The sequence below is a fragment of the Phascolarctos cinereus genome, unplaced genomic scaffold (assembly GCF_003287225.1).
Source record: "Phascolarctos cinereus isolate Bilbo 61053 unplaced genomic scaffold, phaCin_HiC Scaffold_4;HRSCAF=312, whole genome shotgun sequence".
NCBI lineage: Eukaryota > Metazoa > Chordata > Mammalia > Diprotodontia > Phascolarctidae > Phascolarctos > Phascolarctos cinereus.
Genome location: NW_027555847.1, coordinates 562,075,569 through 562,098,859, shown reverse-complemented (window position 1 = coordinate 562,098,859; position 23,291 = coordinate 562,075,569). Strand labels below are relative to the sequence as shown.

At 35.7% G+C, this 23,291-nt stretch overlaps 1 protein-coding gene across 4 annotated transcripts in view; it reads left to right on the top strand.

The window, feature by feature from the left end:
• Positions 1 to 23,291, top strand: part of HIVEP1 (HIVEP zinc finger 1) — a 179,561-nt gene that overhangs the window by 140,776 nt on the left and 15,494 nt on the right. For all 4 annotated transcript variants that reach the window (XM_021009853.2, XM_021009854.2, XM_078153601.1 and 1 more), the window contains 3 exons: positions 9,561 to 9,694; positions 11,018 to 11,193; positions 19,684 to 19,785. In XM_021009853.2, coding sequence (XP_020865512.1) covers positions 9,561 to 9,694; positions 11,018 to 11,193; positions 19,684 to 19,785 — 412 coding nt within the window. The remainder of the gene's footprint in view (positions 1 to 9,560; positions 9,695 to 11,017; positions 11,194 to 19,683; positions 19,786 to 23,291) is intronic.

Below are 23,291 nucleotides of genomic sequence, written 5' to 3'. Positions count from 1 at the left end.
AATTTTGTACCAGAAAAACAGCATGATCAGAAGCAAGGAGGTGGAAGTGTTTATGGCTTATTAGGGGACTTATTAGTCTTGTTGTAAATGGAATTTTTTTTTGACAAAATGGGAATCAGGTAAGTAAATGCATATGCATATTTTGACCAACTTTAGTTACTAAGCTATGCAATTTTGATATTATCCACCAGGATATGCCCTTTAAAGGATTTTTAACAGAGAAGTGACAAGATCTAAGCAAATGTTTTGGGAAGATTCATCCGTGTGCATGTTGACAGTAGTTATAGAGTTTTGAAGTGTTTTGAACTCATCTAACTAACACACACATATATATACCTAAACTTTTATACTAAATGCTGCTTTTGTTGTCAGTGCCCTTTACCCCTTCATTCCCCCTCTCCCTCCTACTCCCAGGTTGCTTTCTTTATTCCATGTCAAAATGACTGGGACTGAAAACTATGTCAATCAGATATTTATACCTGTCAGGTCTTTATCACAGTCTCCAAAAATGCTGTCATTACTCCATGAAAGGATGGAGCAATCCTCTGAGGAGAAGTGTAAAGAGAGTGGAACAGAGTCACAGTGTTACAGTAGGAAAACTTACAGTGTAGATGCTAGTCTATACAAGTAAGAGAAAGAAGAGGCAAGGAAAGAGTAGTCAGAAAAGATAAGAGAACTAAAATAATGTGTGGTTCTGAATTTGCCTTCATACACATTCTGTAGACGATGAACAGTAGATACTGGGGACAAAAGGAGGATTGCAAGGTAGAGTTAAGGTAGTAGGTATAGAATAGCTGTCCATGAGTCCCTGATAGCTAATACCTGGTGAAAACAGACACACAAAACAACTAAAATTCCTGGTCAGCCTGAAGAAGTTTGTTCACTGAGTTCAAATTAATTAGAAGTGAGGGTAGTAAGAAGGCTGCAGCCATAGAGAAGAAGCCCTAAATTTGAAGTCATAGAAGGAAATAGTACTAAGTGATGATTTATTTCAGGGTGTGGTCATCCTGGTGTGTTATTGATGTGGATTAGAGATTAAGATCAGTTGAGTCATCAAAGGGAAAGAGTGAAGTAAAAGAGTAAAGGAGTCAGGTGAGTCATCACTTTGAGTGCTGACAATCCTAAAGTATTGAGGGTTGCAAGAGAAAACTGCAAACCAGGTACTAATACCATCTAGAAGTTGAAAAATGCTTAATAATAATAGTAGCTTTTGCAAAACATTTTACAGTTTGCAAATTACTTTACAAATAACCATTTTTCAACAACCCTGAGAAGGAGGCACTGTTTTCTCTCTATTTTATAAATGAGGAATCTGAGGCAGGCAGAAGTTAAGTGACTTCTCAATAGTCTCAACACTAGTAAGTATCTAAGGCCAAATTTGAATTCAGATTTTCCTAACTCCCGGTGTGGCACTTTTTCTGCTGGTTCACCTAGCTCCCTTGATGTCTTCATCCTGAAAATGGTTAACTTAGGAAACATTCACATGCATGAAGTATGCCTCAAATTTATCCTTAAAATATTCATATGTTATATATTAACTGTATTCTCTATAGACTGTAACCTTTCTTCCTGATGCCATGTCACTTGACTCACTCTTCATTTCTTCAACCTTTAAAATACTTAACTTTTATTTAAATTTTATTCTTCCACCAGTTGGCACACAGAACTTTCTGAAAAATCTCTTCTCCTTTAGATAAATGCTTGATATAACTCTAGTGTGAAACTCCCAGTAACTCCCCTTTTCTTAGCCTGTTGTTAAAACTATATAAACGTGATACTCTTATCTCGAGTTTTCTTAACTCATGTAAAATTGCTGTAATTATGTTTTTTTAGTTAAATTAATTTTAGTTAACAGCAACCTCTCTCATTTCCTATACATTATTAAAAAAAGGAAGAAAAACAGAACCCTTGTAAAAAATATTACAGTAAAGCGAACCAAATTCCTGTATTTTCCATGACCAAAAAAAATGTTTTATGCTGTATCCTTAGTCCATCTCCTCTATGTTTAGGAGGTAGGTAGTGTACTTCATTATTAGTCTTCCTGAGTTGTGGTGGTCATTGTGTTCATCAGAATTCTTAAATCTTTCAGAGTTGTTTATCATCATCATCACCATCATCATCACCATCATCATCATCATCATTATTGTTATATCTTCTAATTTCTGCAATGTCACAATCCAGGTTATCTCCTTCTTTGTAATAGTGCCTGCCAATTCTTGTGTGATCCTGATTGTGCGGCTTGAATTCTTTCTTTCTGGCTGCTTGCAGTATTTTTTGTTTAACCTTGAAGCTCTGGATTTTGGATGATGTTTTTCGTAGTTTACATTTTGAGGTTCCTCTCATGAGGTTACCAGTGGACTCTTTATATTTCCGTGTTACTCTTAAGTTTTCTTTTATGATTTATTGAGATGTGTTGTCTAGGTTCTTTTTCTGGTCATGTGTTTCAGATAGTCCAACAATTATTAAGTTTTCTGTCTTTGATTTGTCTTCCAGGTCAGTTGTCTTTGCTGTGAGATATTTTTCCCAGGCTTTTGACTTTGTTTTACTATTTTATTTTATTTTTCACACAGAGTCATTAACTTCTTTTTGGTCAGTTGCCATTTTCAGAGAGTTCATTGCTTGGGTAAAGTTTTGTGCTTCTTTCTTTTTTTTTTTCTTTTTTTTTTAAGGCAATTGGGATTAAGTGACTTGCCCAGGGTCACACAGCTAAAAGTTTTGTGCTTCTTAAAAGAAAGCCAAGCTACTAGTTTTACTTCTAATTATTTCTTCCAGCTCTCATTTCTTTTTCATTTTTTTATCTAGTATTCTCATTTCATTTACAAATAAATTTTTAACTTCATTTTTTTTTAACTTTTGCTTCATCTCTTTCAGGAATTCTAGTTTAGTTTGTGCCCGAGCTGTGTTTTAATTTGACACTTGGCGTGTAGTTGTTTTGAAGTCATTGCCTTCTGAGTTTTTATCTTGAACATCCTTGCCACTATAATATCTTTTTATGTCAATATTCTTTTTTCATTTTTTTCTTTACTATTCTTTTAACCCACTTCCTGACTTAATATTTGATGTACTTGATATATGATAATATGCTTGATATCTGTAAGTGGGCTTTGCACCCTTATAGAAAGAATATCTAAGCTGAGTTGTGTCTTCTTGGATCCTACTGCTTCTTTCTTGGGGATTGTGTTTTTCCCAGGATCTCAATGACAGCTTAGACTGACAACCTGCATGCTTTCAGTGCTCCCAAACTGGTCTGACCCAGAGGTAAAGTGTGATTGCTGCTGTTCTGGTCTGAACTCTGCATACTTATGGGCTTGCTCCTCTTTGGAGTTCCAGTAGACTACTACTAGACTTAGCTACTTTCAGTCAGATGAAAAGTTTTGGTTTAGAGTGACAGAATTGCATCTTTCCCTTTATTCTTGGTTTCTAGCCTTATTTATTCTGCTTCAGGCCTCAGAGTGGGCTGCATGCTGGAGCTGAGATTCCACTCAGCTCCTACCATCTGAGCCATATTGCTACTACTTGCTTCTACATTTGCTCCCAGTTCATTACATAATAGTGCCTGCAACCACCTCTCACCCTAGAATACCACCCCTAGACTCAGGTCCCTTTTCAGTTCCACACTGGATTTGTTACCGGGAACAAGATAGTAAGCTACAGAACTGCTAGTTAACACCTGTTTCTGCATCTTGCACGTGGTTGAAACCATCTTTGTAGGTCCAGAACCTCTTCTTGCCCTGGTACACTGCATCAGCCCTCTTTCAGTCCCTATGTTGGAATGGTCCAGAATATTCCTGGCCAGATCCAGTCCCCAGTGTCCACAGACCTTTCTTTCACTTTCCTTTGTCAACCTGGGCTGGGCAAAAAAAACAAAAACAAAAACAAAAAACAAAACACAACTCACTGTGATTTTTTTTCCTTGAATTTACCAGTTAGGACTTGTTCTGGTGCATATTTTAGATCTTTGTGGAAGAATTTTGTGTTTGAGAGATTGGTTATACTTATTTCTACTATTTCACCATCCTGGATCATCTTCCTGTTCTATTTTTATTTAGAAATAATTCCTTGCTGTGCTTGTTTTCTCTGTGGGTCTGTCTCTGTTGCTCTTTCTCTTTTTAGCATTTTCACATCTCTTTGAAGTATAAAATAATTTTGATTGTACTCTTTTTCCTTTAAATGAACGTGAGAACTGAAGTTTTACTTTGAAAGCAGAAGAATTTAAATTAGATCATTGATGTACAGTTGGGAAGGACCTTATAGGCTATATAATCTAACTCCTTCATTTTACATATGAGAACACTGGAACCTCAGGAAATTAGGTAATTTGCCCAAGGTCACATGAGTAGTGTCAGAGGAAGAATTGTAACACAGGTCCTGTGACTCCAGGGCAACATTTTTTCAACTTTGTCACTGACATTGTCTATGATCCTAAAGATTATAATCCTAGCTCAACTCTTTTTTTTTTCTTTATTAGCTACATAACCTTAGTTACCAAGTCCCTTAAGTTCCTTGAGCCTCCACTTTCTGATCCACAAAATGGAGCTAATAATTTCCCTGGCTTGCCTACCTCATAGGGTTTAGGGTAAAGATAAAGTGAAGAACATGGGAGTGGTTTGAAAACTATGAAGTGCTATATTCATTCAAATTTGGGGGTGTTGTTATTTTAGCTTCCTCACATCTGGGAGCCTTTTTTTTTTAACAAGGACTTTTCTAATCAAGGCCACTGATCCAGAGGAGGATAATCAGTTGGTTATATAAGTAAAAAGAGCTTACTTTTGTTTAATGTCCTTTTTGCTTGTTGAAGAAAGAAATATAAAATTGTCATTCATTTTTAATTAAAATCAGTCAGGGAACATAAAAGCTATTGTAAATAAATCCTAGGTTATAAATAACAGTCCATCAACCAGAGCTTAATATTAAATATCTAGCCGTTTATGTTCATGGAACATTTTTGGAAAAATCCAAGAGAAACAGCCTGGCATAATGGATAAGAGAGCTGGCTCAGAGCTTGGAACACCTAGGTTCCAATCCTGCCCCTGACACATACTGGATCTGTGGCCCAGAACAAGGAGCTTGGTCTCTCAGAGTTCTAAGCAATTCTCCAACACAGCAAGTTGGAAAAAAAAGTGTTGATCTGCATTGATTGAAGGAGTTTCGTCATCTAGGAATTTATCAGTGAAATCACAGTTCCAGTCTCTATTGTTATCCCTGTTAGAAAAAGTATACTGAAATAATCAAGGTCACAGTCACTAAAACTATGGGAGGCATGTTGAGTTTATATGACAAAATATGACCACGTAATTGAGATTACTTTAAAATTCCTACAAATGTATGCCTACATTCCACATTCTTTATTGCATAGGGGTATGGGACCCAGATGAGCATGCAGATTACAAAATTGAAACGTTATGAAAGTTTCCTAAACATATTTCTCCTTTTGCTCTCTAGTATCCTGGCAGCTTTGGTCTGGGCAGAAGTTGGACTCCCCTCAGTTAGAGCATGTGTTCTTTGGCCATAATAAAATATAATAAACAAATAAACAAACAAAAGATTCCCCGGAGAACCAGCTATCAAAATTGTGCTATACCCAGCTACAGAAATGTAAGGACTGAATTTATAACTGTCACAGGCTGTGTCAACATTTTTGATGAGTTGTAGTTAATATCATAAGAAGGTACCAATCTCTCTAACTGTATCTTCCCTCTGAGTATACCATCTGATTGATGCCTACGTTTTGCAAACATGCAACATTTTACATGTGATAGAGAATAATTGAAAATAACCACATGAGATCTCTCAGCCTAATCCATTTTATTTTTCCAAGCTGAGATAGGCCTTTACAAGGGAAAGATAGAAGCATATAGTAGGAAAAGGGCACCACTAGGAAAGGTGTATAGAATGAGAGGCAGAGATATGAGCATAGACACGAGCAGAGGCAAGCACACAGGCAGAGAGATGAAATTTCACTCAGGAAACATTTGTTACATACCTAGTATCCAAGGGTATGGTTGTCTCCAAGTGTAGTTGTACTAAGCACTGGGGATGCAGAAATGGTAAAGTCACACAGTCCCTCTTCTTGAAGATTTTACGGTCTAATAGAGGTTATAGTATGACCATACCAGTAATTGTGATGTAAAAGAAAATGTGATGAGGGCAAAGGAGGAACAACTTTTTATAAGCATGTAACATCGAAGAGGTGTTAGAACAGTTTTAATGGAAGAGGTCGTATTTGAGCTAAGTATTCCACAGGCATAGATGGGGAGGGAAATGCATTCTGGGTTTTGGTGGTAATCTGTGCAAACACAGGAAAAGGCATCATGATCAAGGAATGGCTCACATTGATTTGTCTAGAATTGTAGAGGGCATAAGGATGATTAAAGTGAAATGACATTGGAAATCTAGGTTGAGGCTAGATTGTAGAGGTCCTTAGGTATCAAGCTAACACTGGAGGAATCATTCAGTTCCGTGTGTTACAGATTGCATTTTGCCAGGCATATGAATGCTAGATTGGAGGATGGAAAGAGTGCAGGCAGGGGAACTCATTTGGAGACGCCTGCGAGAGTCTGTCACAGAAACAGTAGAAAGTCTACTATGGTGGTACTTCCCAGTGTGAGTGAATGAAGAGAATATATGAAGGACCTTCTGAGGTCTGCCTCAACATTTCTAAATGACTGATTAAGTCCAGGGGTTAGGTGACTGAAGGTGACTGAAGAGTTGAGCCTAGGCAATTGGGAAAATGATGGTATCGTATATAGAATTAGAGAATTTGCAAGGAGAGGTAGGTTTTAAGAAGAAGATGATTAGTTCACTTTTCAGTTTTGACAGGAAATCCAAGAGAGCTCTTATAGGTTGTTGGTAATATGGGACTAGAGATCAGCGGAGAAAATGAGGAGTTAGATTTGGAATTCATTTGCATCACATAGTAGCTCTTTGAATACTTGGAGACAGAGGTCTTGCTCCTTCTTCTGAGTCTTCTCCACTTCCTTTAACTGATCCTCATGGCATGAAGTCAAGGATACTCAAGGCCTAGATTTCCCTGTGTCAATGTCCTTCCTTAACTAAGGCACCCAGAACTGAAATACAATACTTTAGATGTAGTCTTAGTTGCTTATATTTCTCATTTCTTCCTTGGCCAAGATACTACATCTTTCTTAACACAGCCCAAGCTCATTTTAGACTATTGTATCACAGCATTGACTCATAATGAGATTATAGCCATTAATGCTACCAGGTCTTTTTTGTTTTTTTTCAAACATACTGCTTTCTGGCCACATCTTCTCATCTTGTGCTTTTGAAGATGATAGTTTGAGGTCAGGTGGAAGATTCTTTTGCTTACTTCCCCATTTTCTCCTTTCCAAAGTCTCAAATCTCAATTTGATGAGGTGCTGAAACCTCATCTCTTCAATTTCCAGCCTAAAGTTTACTTACCTAGTCAATAAGCATTTACTAAACTTAGCTTCCTGTGCTCCAGGCACCGTGATGAGCTCCAGGGTAAGAAATTTGGGGGTTGGACTGCAAATTCAATACAGTCAGCAGTGTGGTGTGTCAGTTAAAGAAGTTAATTTAATTCTAGACTTCATTAAGAGAGGCATGATGTTTGTTCAGAAAGTTCAGAGTACTTAATTATTCTGACCTGGTCAGACTAAATCTGGAGTATTGTGCTCAGTTCTGGGTTCCATGTTGTGGGAATGACATTGATGATAAGCTAGAGAAGTCAACTAGATAGTGAAGGATCTTGGGATCATGCCATATGAGAATCAGTTGAAATTGGAAATATTTAGTCTTGAGAAGAAAACATTTAGCAAAAAACAGGATAGCAGTGTTCGTGTGTTTGAAGGACTAGCATTAGCACAGTGCCTGACATATAGTAAATAGATGATTAATAAATGTTGAGTGATTGATAGCATGTGGAAAAGGGACTTGATTTCTTAAGCTTGGTTCCAGAGGGCAGAACTAAGATTAATGGGTGTAATTTGTAGAAGGGCAAATTTGGGCCCCATAGAAGGCCAGATTTCCCAAGAGTTAAAATATCTGCTAAAAAAAAATGTAGTCTTTGGGGATCATTGTTCTTGTGGCTTGGGGATCTTCAGAATCTTCAAGCACATGATCCCTTGTTAGAGATGTTGCAGACTGGATTTTTATTCAAGTGTAGGGTAGACTGTGTGACCTGAGGTCTCTTAAAATGGAGATTCTGACTGCAGTCACCAAAGGATCCCCAATACAAAGCTTCTGAGTCATCCCTTCTAAAATCATCTCACCAGTTATCTGATGAACAATCTTTAGTTGGCATAAGTTCGTCCAATCCACTAGCTGAAAACACTATTCAGATTAAAACAATTCAATCTCTCAGTTGTACTTATAGCAGGCAGTACATAGATTGCTTTGTCTGTCAATTTACTTTCTGACATGCCTCAGTAGATATGACTCCATGTATTGCTTTGAACCTGAGGTAGCCTCTCTCTGGCAGTCCTCAGAGTTCACTGTCTCCTGGCCTCAAAAGAACCCCTTTCACAATTTTTTTTTCTATTTCCACATGCAATCATGTTCACTTGCCCAGAGATGCTTGCAATTTTCTTAAAAGAAAACTTTATAGAATTTAACCTGGAGGTGGTGGGGTGGGTGGAGGAGGGAACTGAGAGATCACCTCAACCCACCCATTTTTGTTTTATTGGTCATGTCATGTCACCCAGAGACAAGTCGTGTCTCCCTGACTTGTCCAAGGTCACACAGCTACCAAGTAGCAGAGCTGGCATGTAAACTCAGGTCTCATGCTTTTTTCTCCTACACCACATTATGTCTATAAATTTAGTAAAAACATATGTCATGGTTGTTATATTGACCTCTTTATACCTTTATGTTGTATAGTATGTAAGTATTTATTTTGTGGTTAATGTGGTACTTGTGACCGTGGCAGCTGGCTATTGTTGAGGATTGTAACCCCTGTTATATTTCCATGAGGAAGTTAGAGTTGACTTATGTTATTCCTATACCTTTATTTACAGCCCCTTTTTCAGGAATGTAACTCATCAAAAATTTGAAGACAGTATATATTGGTTTTACAACTCAAACTGTATGTCAGACTTGGAAAGGTGATTTACAATGCCGGAAAATAGAACCTATGGTGAAACTTTAAATTCACTGAAATTATTTAACCGGGGAATTGGGAGGGAGAATGGGAGTATTCATGGGAAAAGCTTAATTATATGAAAGATTTAACTTGACTCAAACTACATGTTAAAATTTAAAGTTAGAAGTTAGATATAATGAAGAACTTTCTTAAGAATGTTATCATATTACAGCTAACTGATATATACTTTGAAAGAAATTGTGGAATCTTTGTTTTAGGAGCAAGAAAGTACTGTGGGAAGCTTAAAAATATTACCAATCTTTATTATGGGTGGTTTAGTTATACATTTTTGTTGCTGACAAGATAGGTTAAATGTGATTATGTGGAATGAAGTTTATTTATAATCATGTGCCTCTTTACTGTAAATTATAGTCTCCATTGAACATTAAAGGGTATTGTTTTCAATTCCTTTAAGGTTGAATTTCTCTATTTCTTTCAGAGAGCATTAGGTAGTCAAAAATCCAAAGTAGTTGAATTCAGCAATAAAGACATCTCTGAAATTAGCAATGAACAAGATAAAGAAAATTCCATAATGAAAAATGAACCAAGAAGAGTTAAGATATTTGATGGAGGGCAAGTACCAATTTTATTTTTTGAACTAGCATTTTAAAAATTAATATTCCTTGCTTTGATATTTTAAAAGATGATCATTTTCTAATTCTATGTTACTAGCATATATAAATTCACAGATTTAATTCAACATTTATGTAGAACACATCCCTTGCTTCAAAATTAGCATAGAAAAGTATGTATTTGGTTTACTAATTCTGTTTAATAAGGGATCAGAATTATATTTGTTGACATTTGCAGGAGAAAAGGACAATACTAATTATTAAATAACAGTGAGGCACTTGAGAACAAAGTCTCTTTAAAGTTCTGGATTTCACATCTAGTTATATAGCAATAGACTATATTTTTCAATATCCTGAAAATTCTATTTATTAAACTTGCCTAGTCTGAGAAAGATATATTTGAGATGCTCACATATTTTGATATCCAATATTTTGCATTTGAGCTATGGTGTAATAGTGGTGTGGAACTGGGCTCAGAGCCACAGAGACCTCATTTCAGGTCCATCCTCTGACACCTGCTAGCTATATGACCCTAGACAGTTAACTTGTCAGTGACCCAGGTAATAATAACCTTGTAAGAATATCATTTACAGAGAAGGGTTGCTCTAAATTGGCAGAGGGATTTTTCTCACTAGGAGTTCCCTATTCTAATGGAATCCTAGACCTAGACAAATACACACACACACATATGTGTGCATATGTGTGTGTACATATATTACATATGATATATGTGTGTGTGTGTGTGTGTGTGTGTGTGTGTTTATATGTATATAAAACCAGCTTGAATCTTAAGTTGTAGTGAAGTACAAAATGAGAGGAACACAGTGAAAAACTAGCTAACCTTGAAAGGAGGGTTTGAATTCTCCCTCAGTCATCTTCTACCTAAGTGACCTTGGGCAAGTTACCTCTTCCAACCTCCGTTTTCTCATCTGTAAAATGGAGACAATAGTAATTGCATTAATTACTTTAAGGGTTGTTGTGAGGAAAGTACTGTGTAAAACTTAAGGCGCAATATAAATGTAAGCTATTATTATGTAATACTGTTTGTGTGTGTGTGTTTATGTGTGTGTTAAGAAAGAACACTGAAATCAGTACTGAAGAAGAAAGGGATAATATTTAATTAGAAGAGTTAGAAAAGATTTCAAGTTGAATTAGAATTAGGTCTTACGATATTAGATATTTCTTACTGTAACAGTAGAATAATTACAAATGAACAAAAGCCTTATGTTTTGAATACTGTATTTGTGCCATCATTTGTTTTATTTCTTTGGGGATTATGTTTACTTATTACTTTCCTCTATTCATATTTTCTTCTTTAAATTAGATATAAATCAAATGAAGATTATGTCTATGTTCGGGGCAGAGGAAGAGGAAAGTACATTTGTGAGGAATGTGGAATACGTTGTAAGAAACCTAGTATGCTGAAGAAACATATTCGCACTCACACAGATGTCCGTCCTTACCACTGCAACTACTGTAATTTCTCCTTCAAGACTAAAGGTAGAAGAACATAATGGGTTTTTTTGTTTGCCTTCTCTTTATATGTAATTAAAGTTACTCTATACATTATACTTTGAATATCCTTACACATAGATATATATGTACACACACAAACATATATGTGTGTATATACACATACATACATAAATACACACACACACATAAATACACACACACACATATGCTTAATAAGTATAAAAACTGTTTGCTATCTTGCCAATGGCATGTCTACCTCCTTCCCCTCTAGGTATTTATGTCTGTTTCTTTAAATCCTGTGGTGGGGGTTGGAGAGAACAGACTCTATATAATCTTAAAAATGTCATAAATGTAAAATTTTTAAATTAAAGCAGTAGCTTCCCTCCACACATAAAAAGTTAGCTCTGTGGCTAACATATTTTTAGAAGTAGTCATTTTGATACTCAGGAGATAAATAAGAATTTTGTCTTATAAGTAATTTTATTAGAAACCTATAAAAGATTAAGAAAAGTTTTAAAATGATTGTCAAATCTTAACTTGTGACAGGTGTCCTGCTTTCTAATCATTCCTCTATCTAGTTTATTCATAAATGTACCTCAGAAGAAATCAGTGAAATTATACCTATTATTCCCATATCTGCTATATATATAATTTTATTCAAATCATAAGCATTCACAGCATTGTTAAGATAATGTCATAATGCTTGGTAAATTGTTACTTTGTGTTAACACTCCATAAGTTTACTGTTATAGTTAGATGCTTCTATCAATACAAAGATAAACAATTTCTTATTCAATAGTGCTTTGTCAAGAATAGTAGTATAACTGGAGACTTTACAAATAATCTGAGTATTTTTGTTTATTAAGCATTTATATTGGAAGCATTTACTAAGCATTTATATTAGGAAATCATCTATATAAAAGAGCAATATGGACCTTAAGATATACAGGGGCCATTTACATGATTAGGGAAATATTTATTATTAGTTTCTTCTCTTATAATATTATTTTTATCTTTTCAGAACAGTTTTTATATATTTTTAAATGAAATATTTGCTTTCTTCTTTAGAAGCTACACTTTCAATGATATTTAATATTTCACAATTTAGAATTTCATTTTTTCAGTAGTATTCACTTTAATTATAGTTTGCCATGGTGAAATGAACAAAAACACATGGGCCTCAAGGCTTATTTGGGTTTACTTATGGTTCCCAAGTGACAGTGATGGAGTGGCAGAAAGTGGACTAAGAATTGTCCAGACTATTGATAAATGTTACAGAATTTCAACCCATGTTTGAAGAGATCTGAGAAGGAGGAAGAGGAGAAGGGGCTCACTGACTCTAGAGACAGCCAGTTCCACTTTTGGAGAGCTCTAGTGGTTAGGAAGACTTTCCTTATATGATTTCTGAATCTTCTTGTTTTCAACTTCTACCCTTTATTCCTAATTCTGCCCTCTGAGGTTCTTCCATATGACAGCCCTTGAAATACTTGATAATAGGTAGTTAACATATCTCTTCCAAGTCTTCTCTTTTCCATGCTAAACATCTCCAAATCCTTTAATTGATGCTCATCTGTCATGATCTCTGTCACCTCTCCAGCCTGGTTGTCCACTGGATGGTCTTTAAACTGTTATTGTCTTTCCTCAAGGTGATACATACCCAGAACTACCACAGTATTAGAAAGATGGTGACCAGGGTCTGGCTGGAACAGCAAGACTATCACATGGCCCTTTTTGGACACTATGCACTTTTAAACCCATCATTTCTCCCCTGAGTCTTCTGTCCTCACTAAAAAGCCTTACTTTGATAAAAAGTTATCACATGACATGTTAGTGATACTCTCTTGATCTCGATAAATTCTGCTTGGACAGTGTCTCAGTTTATAGTGTGACATAGGAATCTTCCACACTAATTGTCCACATGGCAAACTAACTGTATAGGTACAGTTGATGGTATCTGATACCATACTTCTGTTAATGTGAGGGTTTCTACATCACACTACCAACTCATATTCAATTTACAATCTACTTAAATCCCCAGGTATTGTTCATATGGACTCCTTTCTGGCCAAGTGTTCTCCATCTTTTGCTTATAACAGTTGATTAAAAAACAGAAAACAAAACACTTTATAGTGTGGTTTGCATATGGTTTGATAGAAAGAATGTTGGGTAGGGAGTTAAAGGACCTGGTTCTGACACTCTCTTTATAACCTTGAGCCAAGTCACTTCTCCTCTGGACCTCAATTTTCCTATCTCTAAATGGAAGGAGCTGGCCAAGATATCCAAGTCCTCTTCTATTTCCAAATCTATTTATGTGTACTTCTTTTTCTGCCTTGTTGTTTCTGTTGGAAAAAAAATTTCCTTTTCTCCCATGATTATAACCCTGTGGTTGTCTTTGCCTTTCCCTTCTTTTTTGACCTTTCATAGCCATTCATTTATCAAGCCTGATTAGTAGCAACTTTGCAACATGACTTACTTCCATCCCTTTCTCTCTTCTTGCTGCTACTTCTCATAGTTTACACTCTCAGATGTGTAGACCATTGTAGTAGTCTCGTAAATATTCCTGTTGCCACACTGTTGGAATTCATCCTTCATACAAAAATATTTCAGAATAATCCTTCTTATACATGGATATAGTTTTATCACTCTTCTACTCAAGAATTTAAATTGCTTTTCTATATACCAAGTTCAAACTTTAGCCTGATATTGAAGGTTCACTGTGGTTAGGCACCACATTACTCTTTCCACATTTATCTCATGTCCTCCCTTCAATATACCCTTAATGCTGCAGTCTAACTAGACTACTCTTGTCCTGACAAACACTCCCTGCACTCTCCCATTGCTTCATGCTCACGCAGTAGTATATACCTGGAATGTCTTTTCACTCCTTCTTGTTTAATTCCAACACATCCTTATAGCCCAACTCAAAGATCATTTCCTCTAGAAAGCTTTCCCTTTTCTCTTCTACCCAGTAATCATTCCTCCCCACTTACTCTTTGATCTCATCAGACATTTTGTTGAGCAGCTCTAAAGCATTTAACATGAAAGACTATGCGGCAAAGTTACCAGTATCTGTGTGGTTTTTCCCTACCCCACACCCTTTAGCTTATAGAGAAGCAACATGGCATGGTGTAAAGAGAGCTGGCCTTGGAGTTTGGAAGACCTGGTTCAAATCCCTCTCTGACACACACTGGCTGTGTGACACAAGACGAGTTGCTTAACTCATCAGTACTGCCACAGCACTCTAAGACTATAAGTTGCAATGGAATTGCTGATCTGCATTGGTAGGGAGTTTCCTCGTTGGAATTTTCCTAAACAAAATCACAGGACTGGTTAGAAAAGCAAGCAAAATGAGCAAACTCCTTTCTAGCTTGTGAGTTCTGAAGAGAGTAAGGGCCACATCTTGTGTGAAGTGTTTTATCCCACACAGTTCCTACCACGGGTGTCTGCACACAGTTGGCACTTCAATATTTATTGAATGAATTTATTATCTTACTGTCTTTTGTCCCACGGCCTTATGATGGCCTAGATGTAGCACTGGATTCCCAAAGGCTGTGCTGCCAGCAGAAGTTATTGTAGGTTTTACTAAATTACAAAGACTACAAAGATTGTTCCAGGAGCAGTTTATCATGTAAGGGATCAACCATTTGAAATTTGGTCAGTAGGTGGTGAATACTTTGGCCCTGGCAACGAGTGGAACAAAAGAAAAGATGGAATGGCTCCAAGTCCTGGGAAGCCTCCTTCTGCTTCTGCAGTGATAGATGAAGAGCAACGGAAAAGGAAGAAGAAAATGCTAAGAATTACACAGTGTTTATACTGGTCACGATTATACTCTTAGGAACATGGAACCAAATGGTGATAGTGACATTCCAACTCTAAATGACATCAAAAGACATAATGAAGTTGCCACTAAACATAAGGTTGACTCACAGGTTCTCCTTGGAAAGGCAAATAAATGAATTTGCAGAGTTAATTACTGAATGCACTATAAGGCAATGAAAAAAATAATTTCATGAGATTCTTGATCATCTCACTTTGAAGTGCTTGTGATGTACATATGCAAAAAAGATCATAATGAGATAATTGCACTTTCCATGCCAACATCTGATGTAGAGATCGAAGAGATCGAGAAAGTTTATGAAAAACTTGAAAGCATTCTTCAGAACACATCAAAGTATACAATGATACTCAGTGACCTCAGTGTCAAGCTAGGCAAAAGGAAAGACCTTGAACATATTGGAAGATATGATTTATGCTTAAGTAAGAGGAAAAAGCTGATAGACTACTTAGAAGACTCATGTCTTTATATCTTGAATGCTATGCAAATAGTAGAAGGCATTGGAATTAGTGAGTGTTGAGCAACAATACAAAAAATAACATTGAGTGTATTTTAATAGACAAAAATGTCTGATTGTAGCTAGGAAGTCATTCAGTAACCACTTATAAAGGACTTACTGTTTCTGAATCAGCTCTTTGTACAGTTAGACCATCTACTTGCCACCCTGTACTTTTTAGAGCAAAAATTAGAATCAACACTAAATCAGTAAAATGCAAATGAAAAGATAAGACATTCAAGTAAATATACCCAATCTAATTTAATTAAACTGTGAATGGCTAACTTGGGAAGTAGATAAATGAACTGAACCAGTATGTACTGTCATTATTACCTCTGTACACTTAACTAATATCAGTTCATAAGGAGACTAAAAGAGCCCCAGAAGCACCTCATCTGGAAAATACTTGATCTCCATGTTAAATAAGAATGTATGATAAAGGACAATACCTATGTAGAGTAAAAACACATGTAAAATCATATTTCTGGAAATGTTGGGAGATTTTGCACAGTATTACCTTACAAAACAGTAAAGAATGGAAGAAAGGAAAATGAGACTGCAAAAAAGCCTCTTATGGGACCAGATTGAGTTAGTTTATTATAAAGCAATTTATAGATGGAGGTGGAAGGAAATCAACAAATAGACAAAAATTGAAACCTGTTCTCCAATATTTCCTTAATGATCTATTTTCATTGCTAAGGACAGTGGATTCAATGTACTTGGACTCAACACCTCAGCCCTAGAAGTACTATATTGACATATGTAAATGGCATGCAAGAAGATCCAATGAAGGATAGCTGCTAGACCAGGCAAAGTATCCAGAAAAGAAAAAATAAAAAAGATCCATGCAGAAGATTGTACAAATTTGAAAGCATGGAAGGAGTAGATTTAAAGATACCTGAAACATGAGAAGATAACAAATAGTAGGGCTGGCATTGGGGGCGGGGGGTGGGGGAAGAAAGATACATTCAGTATTACTGTCAGAATAAGTTGATTGGAAGACATCAGTAACTACTAACCCATATGCCTATTTTCTCATCACTGTAAAATCCTTGAAAATGGTCTTCATATTTAATAAGCTTACCCTCACTGAAAATATGAAAAAGGGATCCAAAAGTCTTTTGCAAATTATTTTCTATGACAAACCACATATTTAAAATTAATAGATTGGAGAATAAAGAGGATATAAAATTCTGTAGTGTTTGTTGCTTTTAAAAATAACTTGACTACTCAGCCTTTAGTAAAATGCAGCTTTAAAGGCTCTCCTCTGATAAGATGTTTCTCATATGTATCTTAATATCAGACACAGTGCCTTTATAGATATAATTACGGGGATAACTTTGTCAGTCCTCTCAACACTAACCCTTTCCATAAGCAGAGATAAAACAAGACTATATACTGCATAGAGTCCAAGTTGAAGAGGATTTCCCCATAAATGGAGAGGACCTCTAAATGTTCCCTTTAATAGATAGCATTTTGCTGATTGTATCATGTCTCAGCATATTATATTGCGGGCCATCTCAAAAAGCTCCTTTGAGATCAGTTGATATACAGACAGGAAATACTATTTGGATGGAGTGTTGATTGTCCAGACTGTAATATGTAGTTTGATGGACATCTAATTGATCTGGCCTCTGTGTGTGTGTGTGTGTATGTGTGTGTATGTCTTGAGTACTCATGCAAATGGACAATGAACTAGGCTCAGAATTGGAAAAGAAAACGTACTACAATATATTTTTGAAATAATGTAAAACTCTCAGTAACCTCAAGCCTTTCCCTGCAACAAAAACTCATTAAAAAAAATCAAGATTTTTCCACTAAAGTTATATGGCTGTGAATCATGGAATACTGAGGTCTCCAAAGACTCAAAATTGTGGTCATCTGAAAGGAAATGGAGAAACTTATAGTGTTACATAAGTGGGTTATAGCATATTACCAGTGGTGATTTATGCAGAAGAAATGGTGTAAAAAGCCAGGAAACATGATCAGAAAAGGTGAGCCTGTCATTACAAGAACAAAGAATACCATAGAAGTGCTACAATGGAACCCATAGTATGTTCAAAAATCCCAAGAAAAACCTTCATCACATTAGATAGCTCTTCTGTGATCTGCACTGATGGAATAAATATCTGTGTTGATAAAATCATCAACCCATGGAGACTTCTTTTTTAGATCTTAAATTTTTTTAATCCATTGTCTTAGCTATCCCTGTCAGCTTTCTATCATCTGTAAATTTGATAAGCATTTCATCTATGCTTTTTCCAAGATTCTTTGTGCCTTGCATGTTCTTTCATACCCTACTTCATATTAATATCTAATTGTGTATCTCCCGCCCTCTCTCATTACATATATTCCTTGAGAGAAGGAAATGGATCTTAATCAATTAAATTCAACATTTTGTAAGCACTTGTTATGTGCAAACATAATTTATTTTATTTTATTTGTTTTATGCCTCACTTGAGATGTTCATCACTGTCATAGAAGAAATCCAGCAGAGTCCAAGTTGAAGAAGGATTCCTTATAGATGGTGAGGTTCTTCAGATGATCCTGTTTGTGGATTCTATTGTGTTGATTTCATCAAGCTTCAAAATATTGCAGAGCCTCCTAAATAAGATTCATAATTCAAAAGAATTTGGCCTAACCATTCAACAAGCATTTATTAAGTGCCTACTATATGTTCTGGCACTGGGAAAACTGGCTGGCACTGGCTGGGAAAACAAAGACAAAAACAAAACAGTCCCTGCCTTCAAGGAGCTTACATGCAAGTAGGGGAAATAATATGAACACTGATAAATGAATATATATAAAGTAATTTCCATGAGGGAGGATACTAGCAACTGGGGGGAATCATCCTAGACCTTGAGTAGAAGGTGGCACGTAGGCTGGCCTACCCAGGAAAAAAATAAGAGATTAAAGAAGGCCTGTTGTCTAGATTATGATAGAGTTGGATGGGCAGCTTGTAGAATTATAGAACTCATCCATCAATTCAATAACTAAAAAAATGGTCTTGGTTGCCTTTAGGAAATTACAAACTTCTATTAAGGACCTCAGCTTTTCACTGAAACAAAAGTCTGTTTTTTAACACCAGTATGCTTCCAGTAGTGATGTATGGCTGGGTATCTTGGAACGCTGTAGTCCCAGATGAAGTTGAAGATGCCAAAGAGTATGGAAAGGTGCATGGTGGGCATAAACAAGAACAACAGATTGCTAACAAGAAGGTACAAAGGAGAAGCGGTGTAAAGGATTTTGTCTGAACCTGTGATTTCATTGGTGTAGGGAGCTCCTGGTGAAGAAATTCCCTTGACCAATATGGATCGGCAGCTGTTCTGCTTAGAGAGTAATTTAGAGAGTTGTTTGAAGGCCCTAAGAGATTAAGTGACTTTCCCAGGGTCATACAGCCAATAGATACGAGATGGAACTTGGACCCAGGTCATCCTAACAACAAGCCTCTAAACACCAACCTATGATGCTTCTCAGTGTAAAGGATTTTATCAAAGAAATATGTGATTGAAAAAGTATATTTACTGGTTATGTGGCACAAATGAGTGACATGACAACCTCAAGTTGGTCCCTCTGATGAATTATGTGAGGACATGGAGAGCCACGAATGGGTTGAAATCCACATCTTTGGAGAGAATAACCATGTCGAGGAGAGCACAGATTGATGGGAGTACAGCATACAGGCAGCTGTGCTGGCTGCTTTGTATCCTGAATTTTCGGGGCTTAGCACAATGCTTTGCATAGAGTAGGCACTCAATACATGTTTGATTTGAATTGGCAGGCTTTACCTGGTCAATTTTATATATTTGTTGGCCCAGTAAGTATAGTAGTGTTGCTAAACATTGAAGCTAAAACTTGCTTTTTCACCTGCAGTCTGAAAGCGAAAGTTCTCCTACAACTTCTATTCAGCTCAGGGGCATTTTTTTTTTTTAGTAACTAGGTGTATGTATATAATAGAAACCTGTTTTTGCTTAAAAATATGTATTGTTGCTGTTAGATTTATTTTTTTTCTTAATTTTACTATCACAGAGGTTCTTTAAATCTCCATCAGAGAGGTATAAAAAGACCAGAAGAATAGAGTTCCATTATGGTAGCCACAGTCTGTATTTCTATTTGAAAATAGCTACTTTTTATAATAAATATATCACCGTAATATAAGTTTAACATATTTTTCCCCTTTAAGGAAATTTGACAAAACATATGAAGTCTAAGGCACATAGCAAGAAATGTGTGGATTTAGGAGTGTCTGTAGGTGTAATAGATGATCAAGACCCAGAAGAATCAGGTAAGATTTTTGTTTATCTCATGTTTTATTCCCATATGTGATTTTTAATGCCATTGTTCATTTTTCCAAATAGTTCTTTTTTTTTTTAAATAAAATTCAATTGAATTGAATTCCACCATCTAGGTGGCAGAAAGCCACTCAAGGAAAAAACATCATTAATACCATCTGATTTGCCAGGACTATTAAACAAGTATTTAGCATTGGCAAACAAGAGGCTATTAATTAACTTTTTTCTTAACTTTTTTTACCCAAGGTTTTGATCATAAAACAAAAATGAGACTTCATTATTGTTGTTGAGTTATCCTTATTTCTTTTGTAAAATTCTCCAAATAAAAACTTTACCTGACTGTATTGAATGTACTTGAGTTTGTTATATACACAATTTGCAAGAAGAGAGTGGTAAAGAAATTATTTAAAATGGGGGAAAGATTAGTGCTTTTTACTTCTACTTGACAACCAAGAACAGATTAATTAACTTGAATTTAATTCTAAATATACTGGAGCAATGACTTTCAAGTATTAGAATTGATGTGATTCATTATTTTAAGCTGAAGAAATATCTGCCTTTATCTTTTTTTGAAGCACAGACTAATTTCTGAGTTTCTTAAATGTTAATGAAAAAGATAGTCATGCAGTCAGTAACTAAATCTTAGAAAATATGTAGCTTTTTCATGGTTATTGGATGTTTGGATGCTTTTTTTTTTATTCTGTATAGGGCTGGGATTAGAAAAATGTGCTATATATCAATTGCTATAGATCCTTTATTTATCATGAAGCAGGACCTTTGGGTATTCATGGCCTGAATTTTAGAAACATCAGATCTAGACAGGCTCCAGATGACCTTACGTAATGGGACAAATAACTTATATTTTCACAGCTCTATACAGTTTACCAAATGCTTCTGTGTACATCTTCAGATTTGATTCTCTCAGCTACTGTGAGAAAATCTATCCAAAAATTAGATCAAGCCTCCAAGAAAGGCCTAGATAAGCACAGAAAACTGTTAGTTTCTGCAAGACAATGCCTTCTCATCTGGGGCCTTCTTTATTCTGTTATTTGGCACCTTTCCATGGATATTCTCCAATGTGTAATTCTCATCTTAGGAATTATTTTACTAAAGTTAGTAGAATTATTTAAGTTCTTCCTGATAAATACTTTAATGACAGTGAAATCAATCTAAGGTCAATTGGCCTTTCCTTAACAACGTTCAGAGATTTTATAAAATAAATCTGAATATAATTTTGTATCTAAATAGTTAAAAATCAGCTTGACGAATTACAATTAGATAGGAAGTTCTTTTTAGTATTCCAGGAAATTATTCAAAAGTGATATATTAGGAAAAATGTGTAACAGATTCAGCAAGAAATGTCATTGATTTTAATAACCTGTCATCTAGAAAAGGCACATTATGAAAACTTTAGCTTAAAAATAGTAATAATACTAAGGCATTATTAATCTATGATATATTATTATACTTCTTCAAGATAAGAATATTTAAGATGTAATAACTGACATAGTGCTTTGAGGTTTGAAGTGCATTTTACATACATTTTTGCAAATGATCCTCACAACTTCTCCACCTAACTCTCTGATTTTGGAAGGAGGCTACAGTTAATAGTTCAGTTCAGTTGTAGGCATAGGAGAATTGTGACACAAAGAGTAATGATTGATTTTTTCTCCATTGATGAAGGAATTAGGAAAACTACCTGACCAGTTACCTTTTGTGCCTCAACTAAGCTTGATGTTTTGGTTACTGCCTTCCCTCCAGAAAGTTTCAATTTCATCTTGATATAGAGGTCAAGATTATTTCATGTCCATAGTATAGAGTTGTGAAGAATAAAATATATGTAAAATTTTGAATAAGTCTGACTAAAATGAGAATCTTAGAAATATTTATTTTTCTAATAAAGACTTAAATCGTGTTTTTTTCTATTTGTGAGTTCTAAAAAATTATTTCATCTATATGATAATTGTAATTTTATTCTTTCTGCTACTGTTTTTCAAGGTATTTTCCATTATTAAGCAGCTAGTTGGTGCAGTGGATAGAATGCTGGGGCAAGAGTTAGGAATACCTGAATTCAAATTCAACCTCAGACACTAATTAGCTGTGTGACCCTAGGCAAATAATTTAAACTCTGTTTGCTTCTGCTTACTAAACCTTTGTGATGATAATGATGATCATCATCATGATGAAGATGAAGACTTTAGGTGCATCCTTAGCTTTTATATAAATATTCTTTAAATTTTCATAAGTTGAGTAGAAGAAGCCCAGAAAAGTACAATCAATTTCTGTGCATATATGTAAGTACACTGTACTTTTAGCTCAGAAAAGATGGCAAAAGCAGAATCATTTAGTCAACATGCATTTATTAAGTACCTACTATATGCCAGGCATCATGCCAAATTCCCCTGCTCTCAAGGAGTCCACATTCTAATGGGGGATGCAACATGCAAAAAAAAAAAAACTGTACATACAAGTTAAGTCAAAAGCACCCACTGTGTGCCAGGCAACGTGCCAAGTGCTTGGGATGCAAAAAAAGGACAGAAAACATTTCCTGCTTTTCAAGAAATTTGGTCTAATGGGAAAGACAACATACAAACTACTAGATACAAACAAGATACAGGATAAATTGGAGAAAATCTTTAGCATTAAGGAGTATGAGAAAGGCTTCCTGTAAGAGGTGAGATTTTGTCTGGGACTAGAAGGAAGCCAGGAAAGTAAGGAAGTAGAGATGATGGGCATTGGTCCCAGACAGTGAAAATGCCTAGAGTTGGGAGATGAGTATCTTGTTTGTGGAACAGTAAAGAGGCCAGTGGATTGCTGAGTATGTGGAGGAGAAGGGGGGAAGGTATAAGGAGACTGGGAAGGTAGAAATGAGTCAGGTTATGAAGGAATCTAAAGACCAAACAGAAGATTATATCTTTGATCCTGAGGTGAGAGGGAACCAGTAGAGTTTATTGAATAGGGACCAAGAGTAGAGGGGAATGAGAGTCACATGATCAGACTTATGCTTTTGGAAGATCAGTTTGAAAACTAAGTGGAGAATGGACTAGAATAGGAGAGGTTTGAGGAAGGCTTATTATGATAGTCCAGGTATAAGGTGATCAAAATCTTCACCAGGGTGGTAGCAGATTCAGAGGAGAGAGAAGGATATATACAAGAAATATTACAAAGGTAGAATCAACAGGAGTATTTAGAGAGTAAGCAGTTAAGGATGACACCCAAATTGAGAGCTTGGGTGACTGGGAAAGGATGGTGGTGGTCTCTATGGTAATAAGAAATTAGGAAGAGGGGAGGGTTTTGAGGAAAAGATAGTGAGTTTTGTTTTGTACATGTTGAATTTCAAATGTCTCTTAAGATATCTAGTTTGAAGGGAGAAAAATTTTCAACTCAAAAGCATATGGAAAAAACATAAAAAAAAGAAAAAAGAAAAAAAGAAAAAAATACATGCAACAACAAAAAAATAATTTCTTGCTAAAAAAAAAAAAGAAAGGACATACTCTGG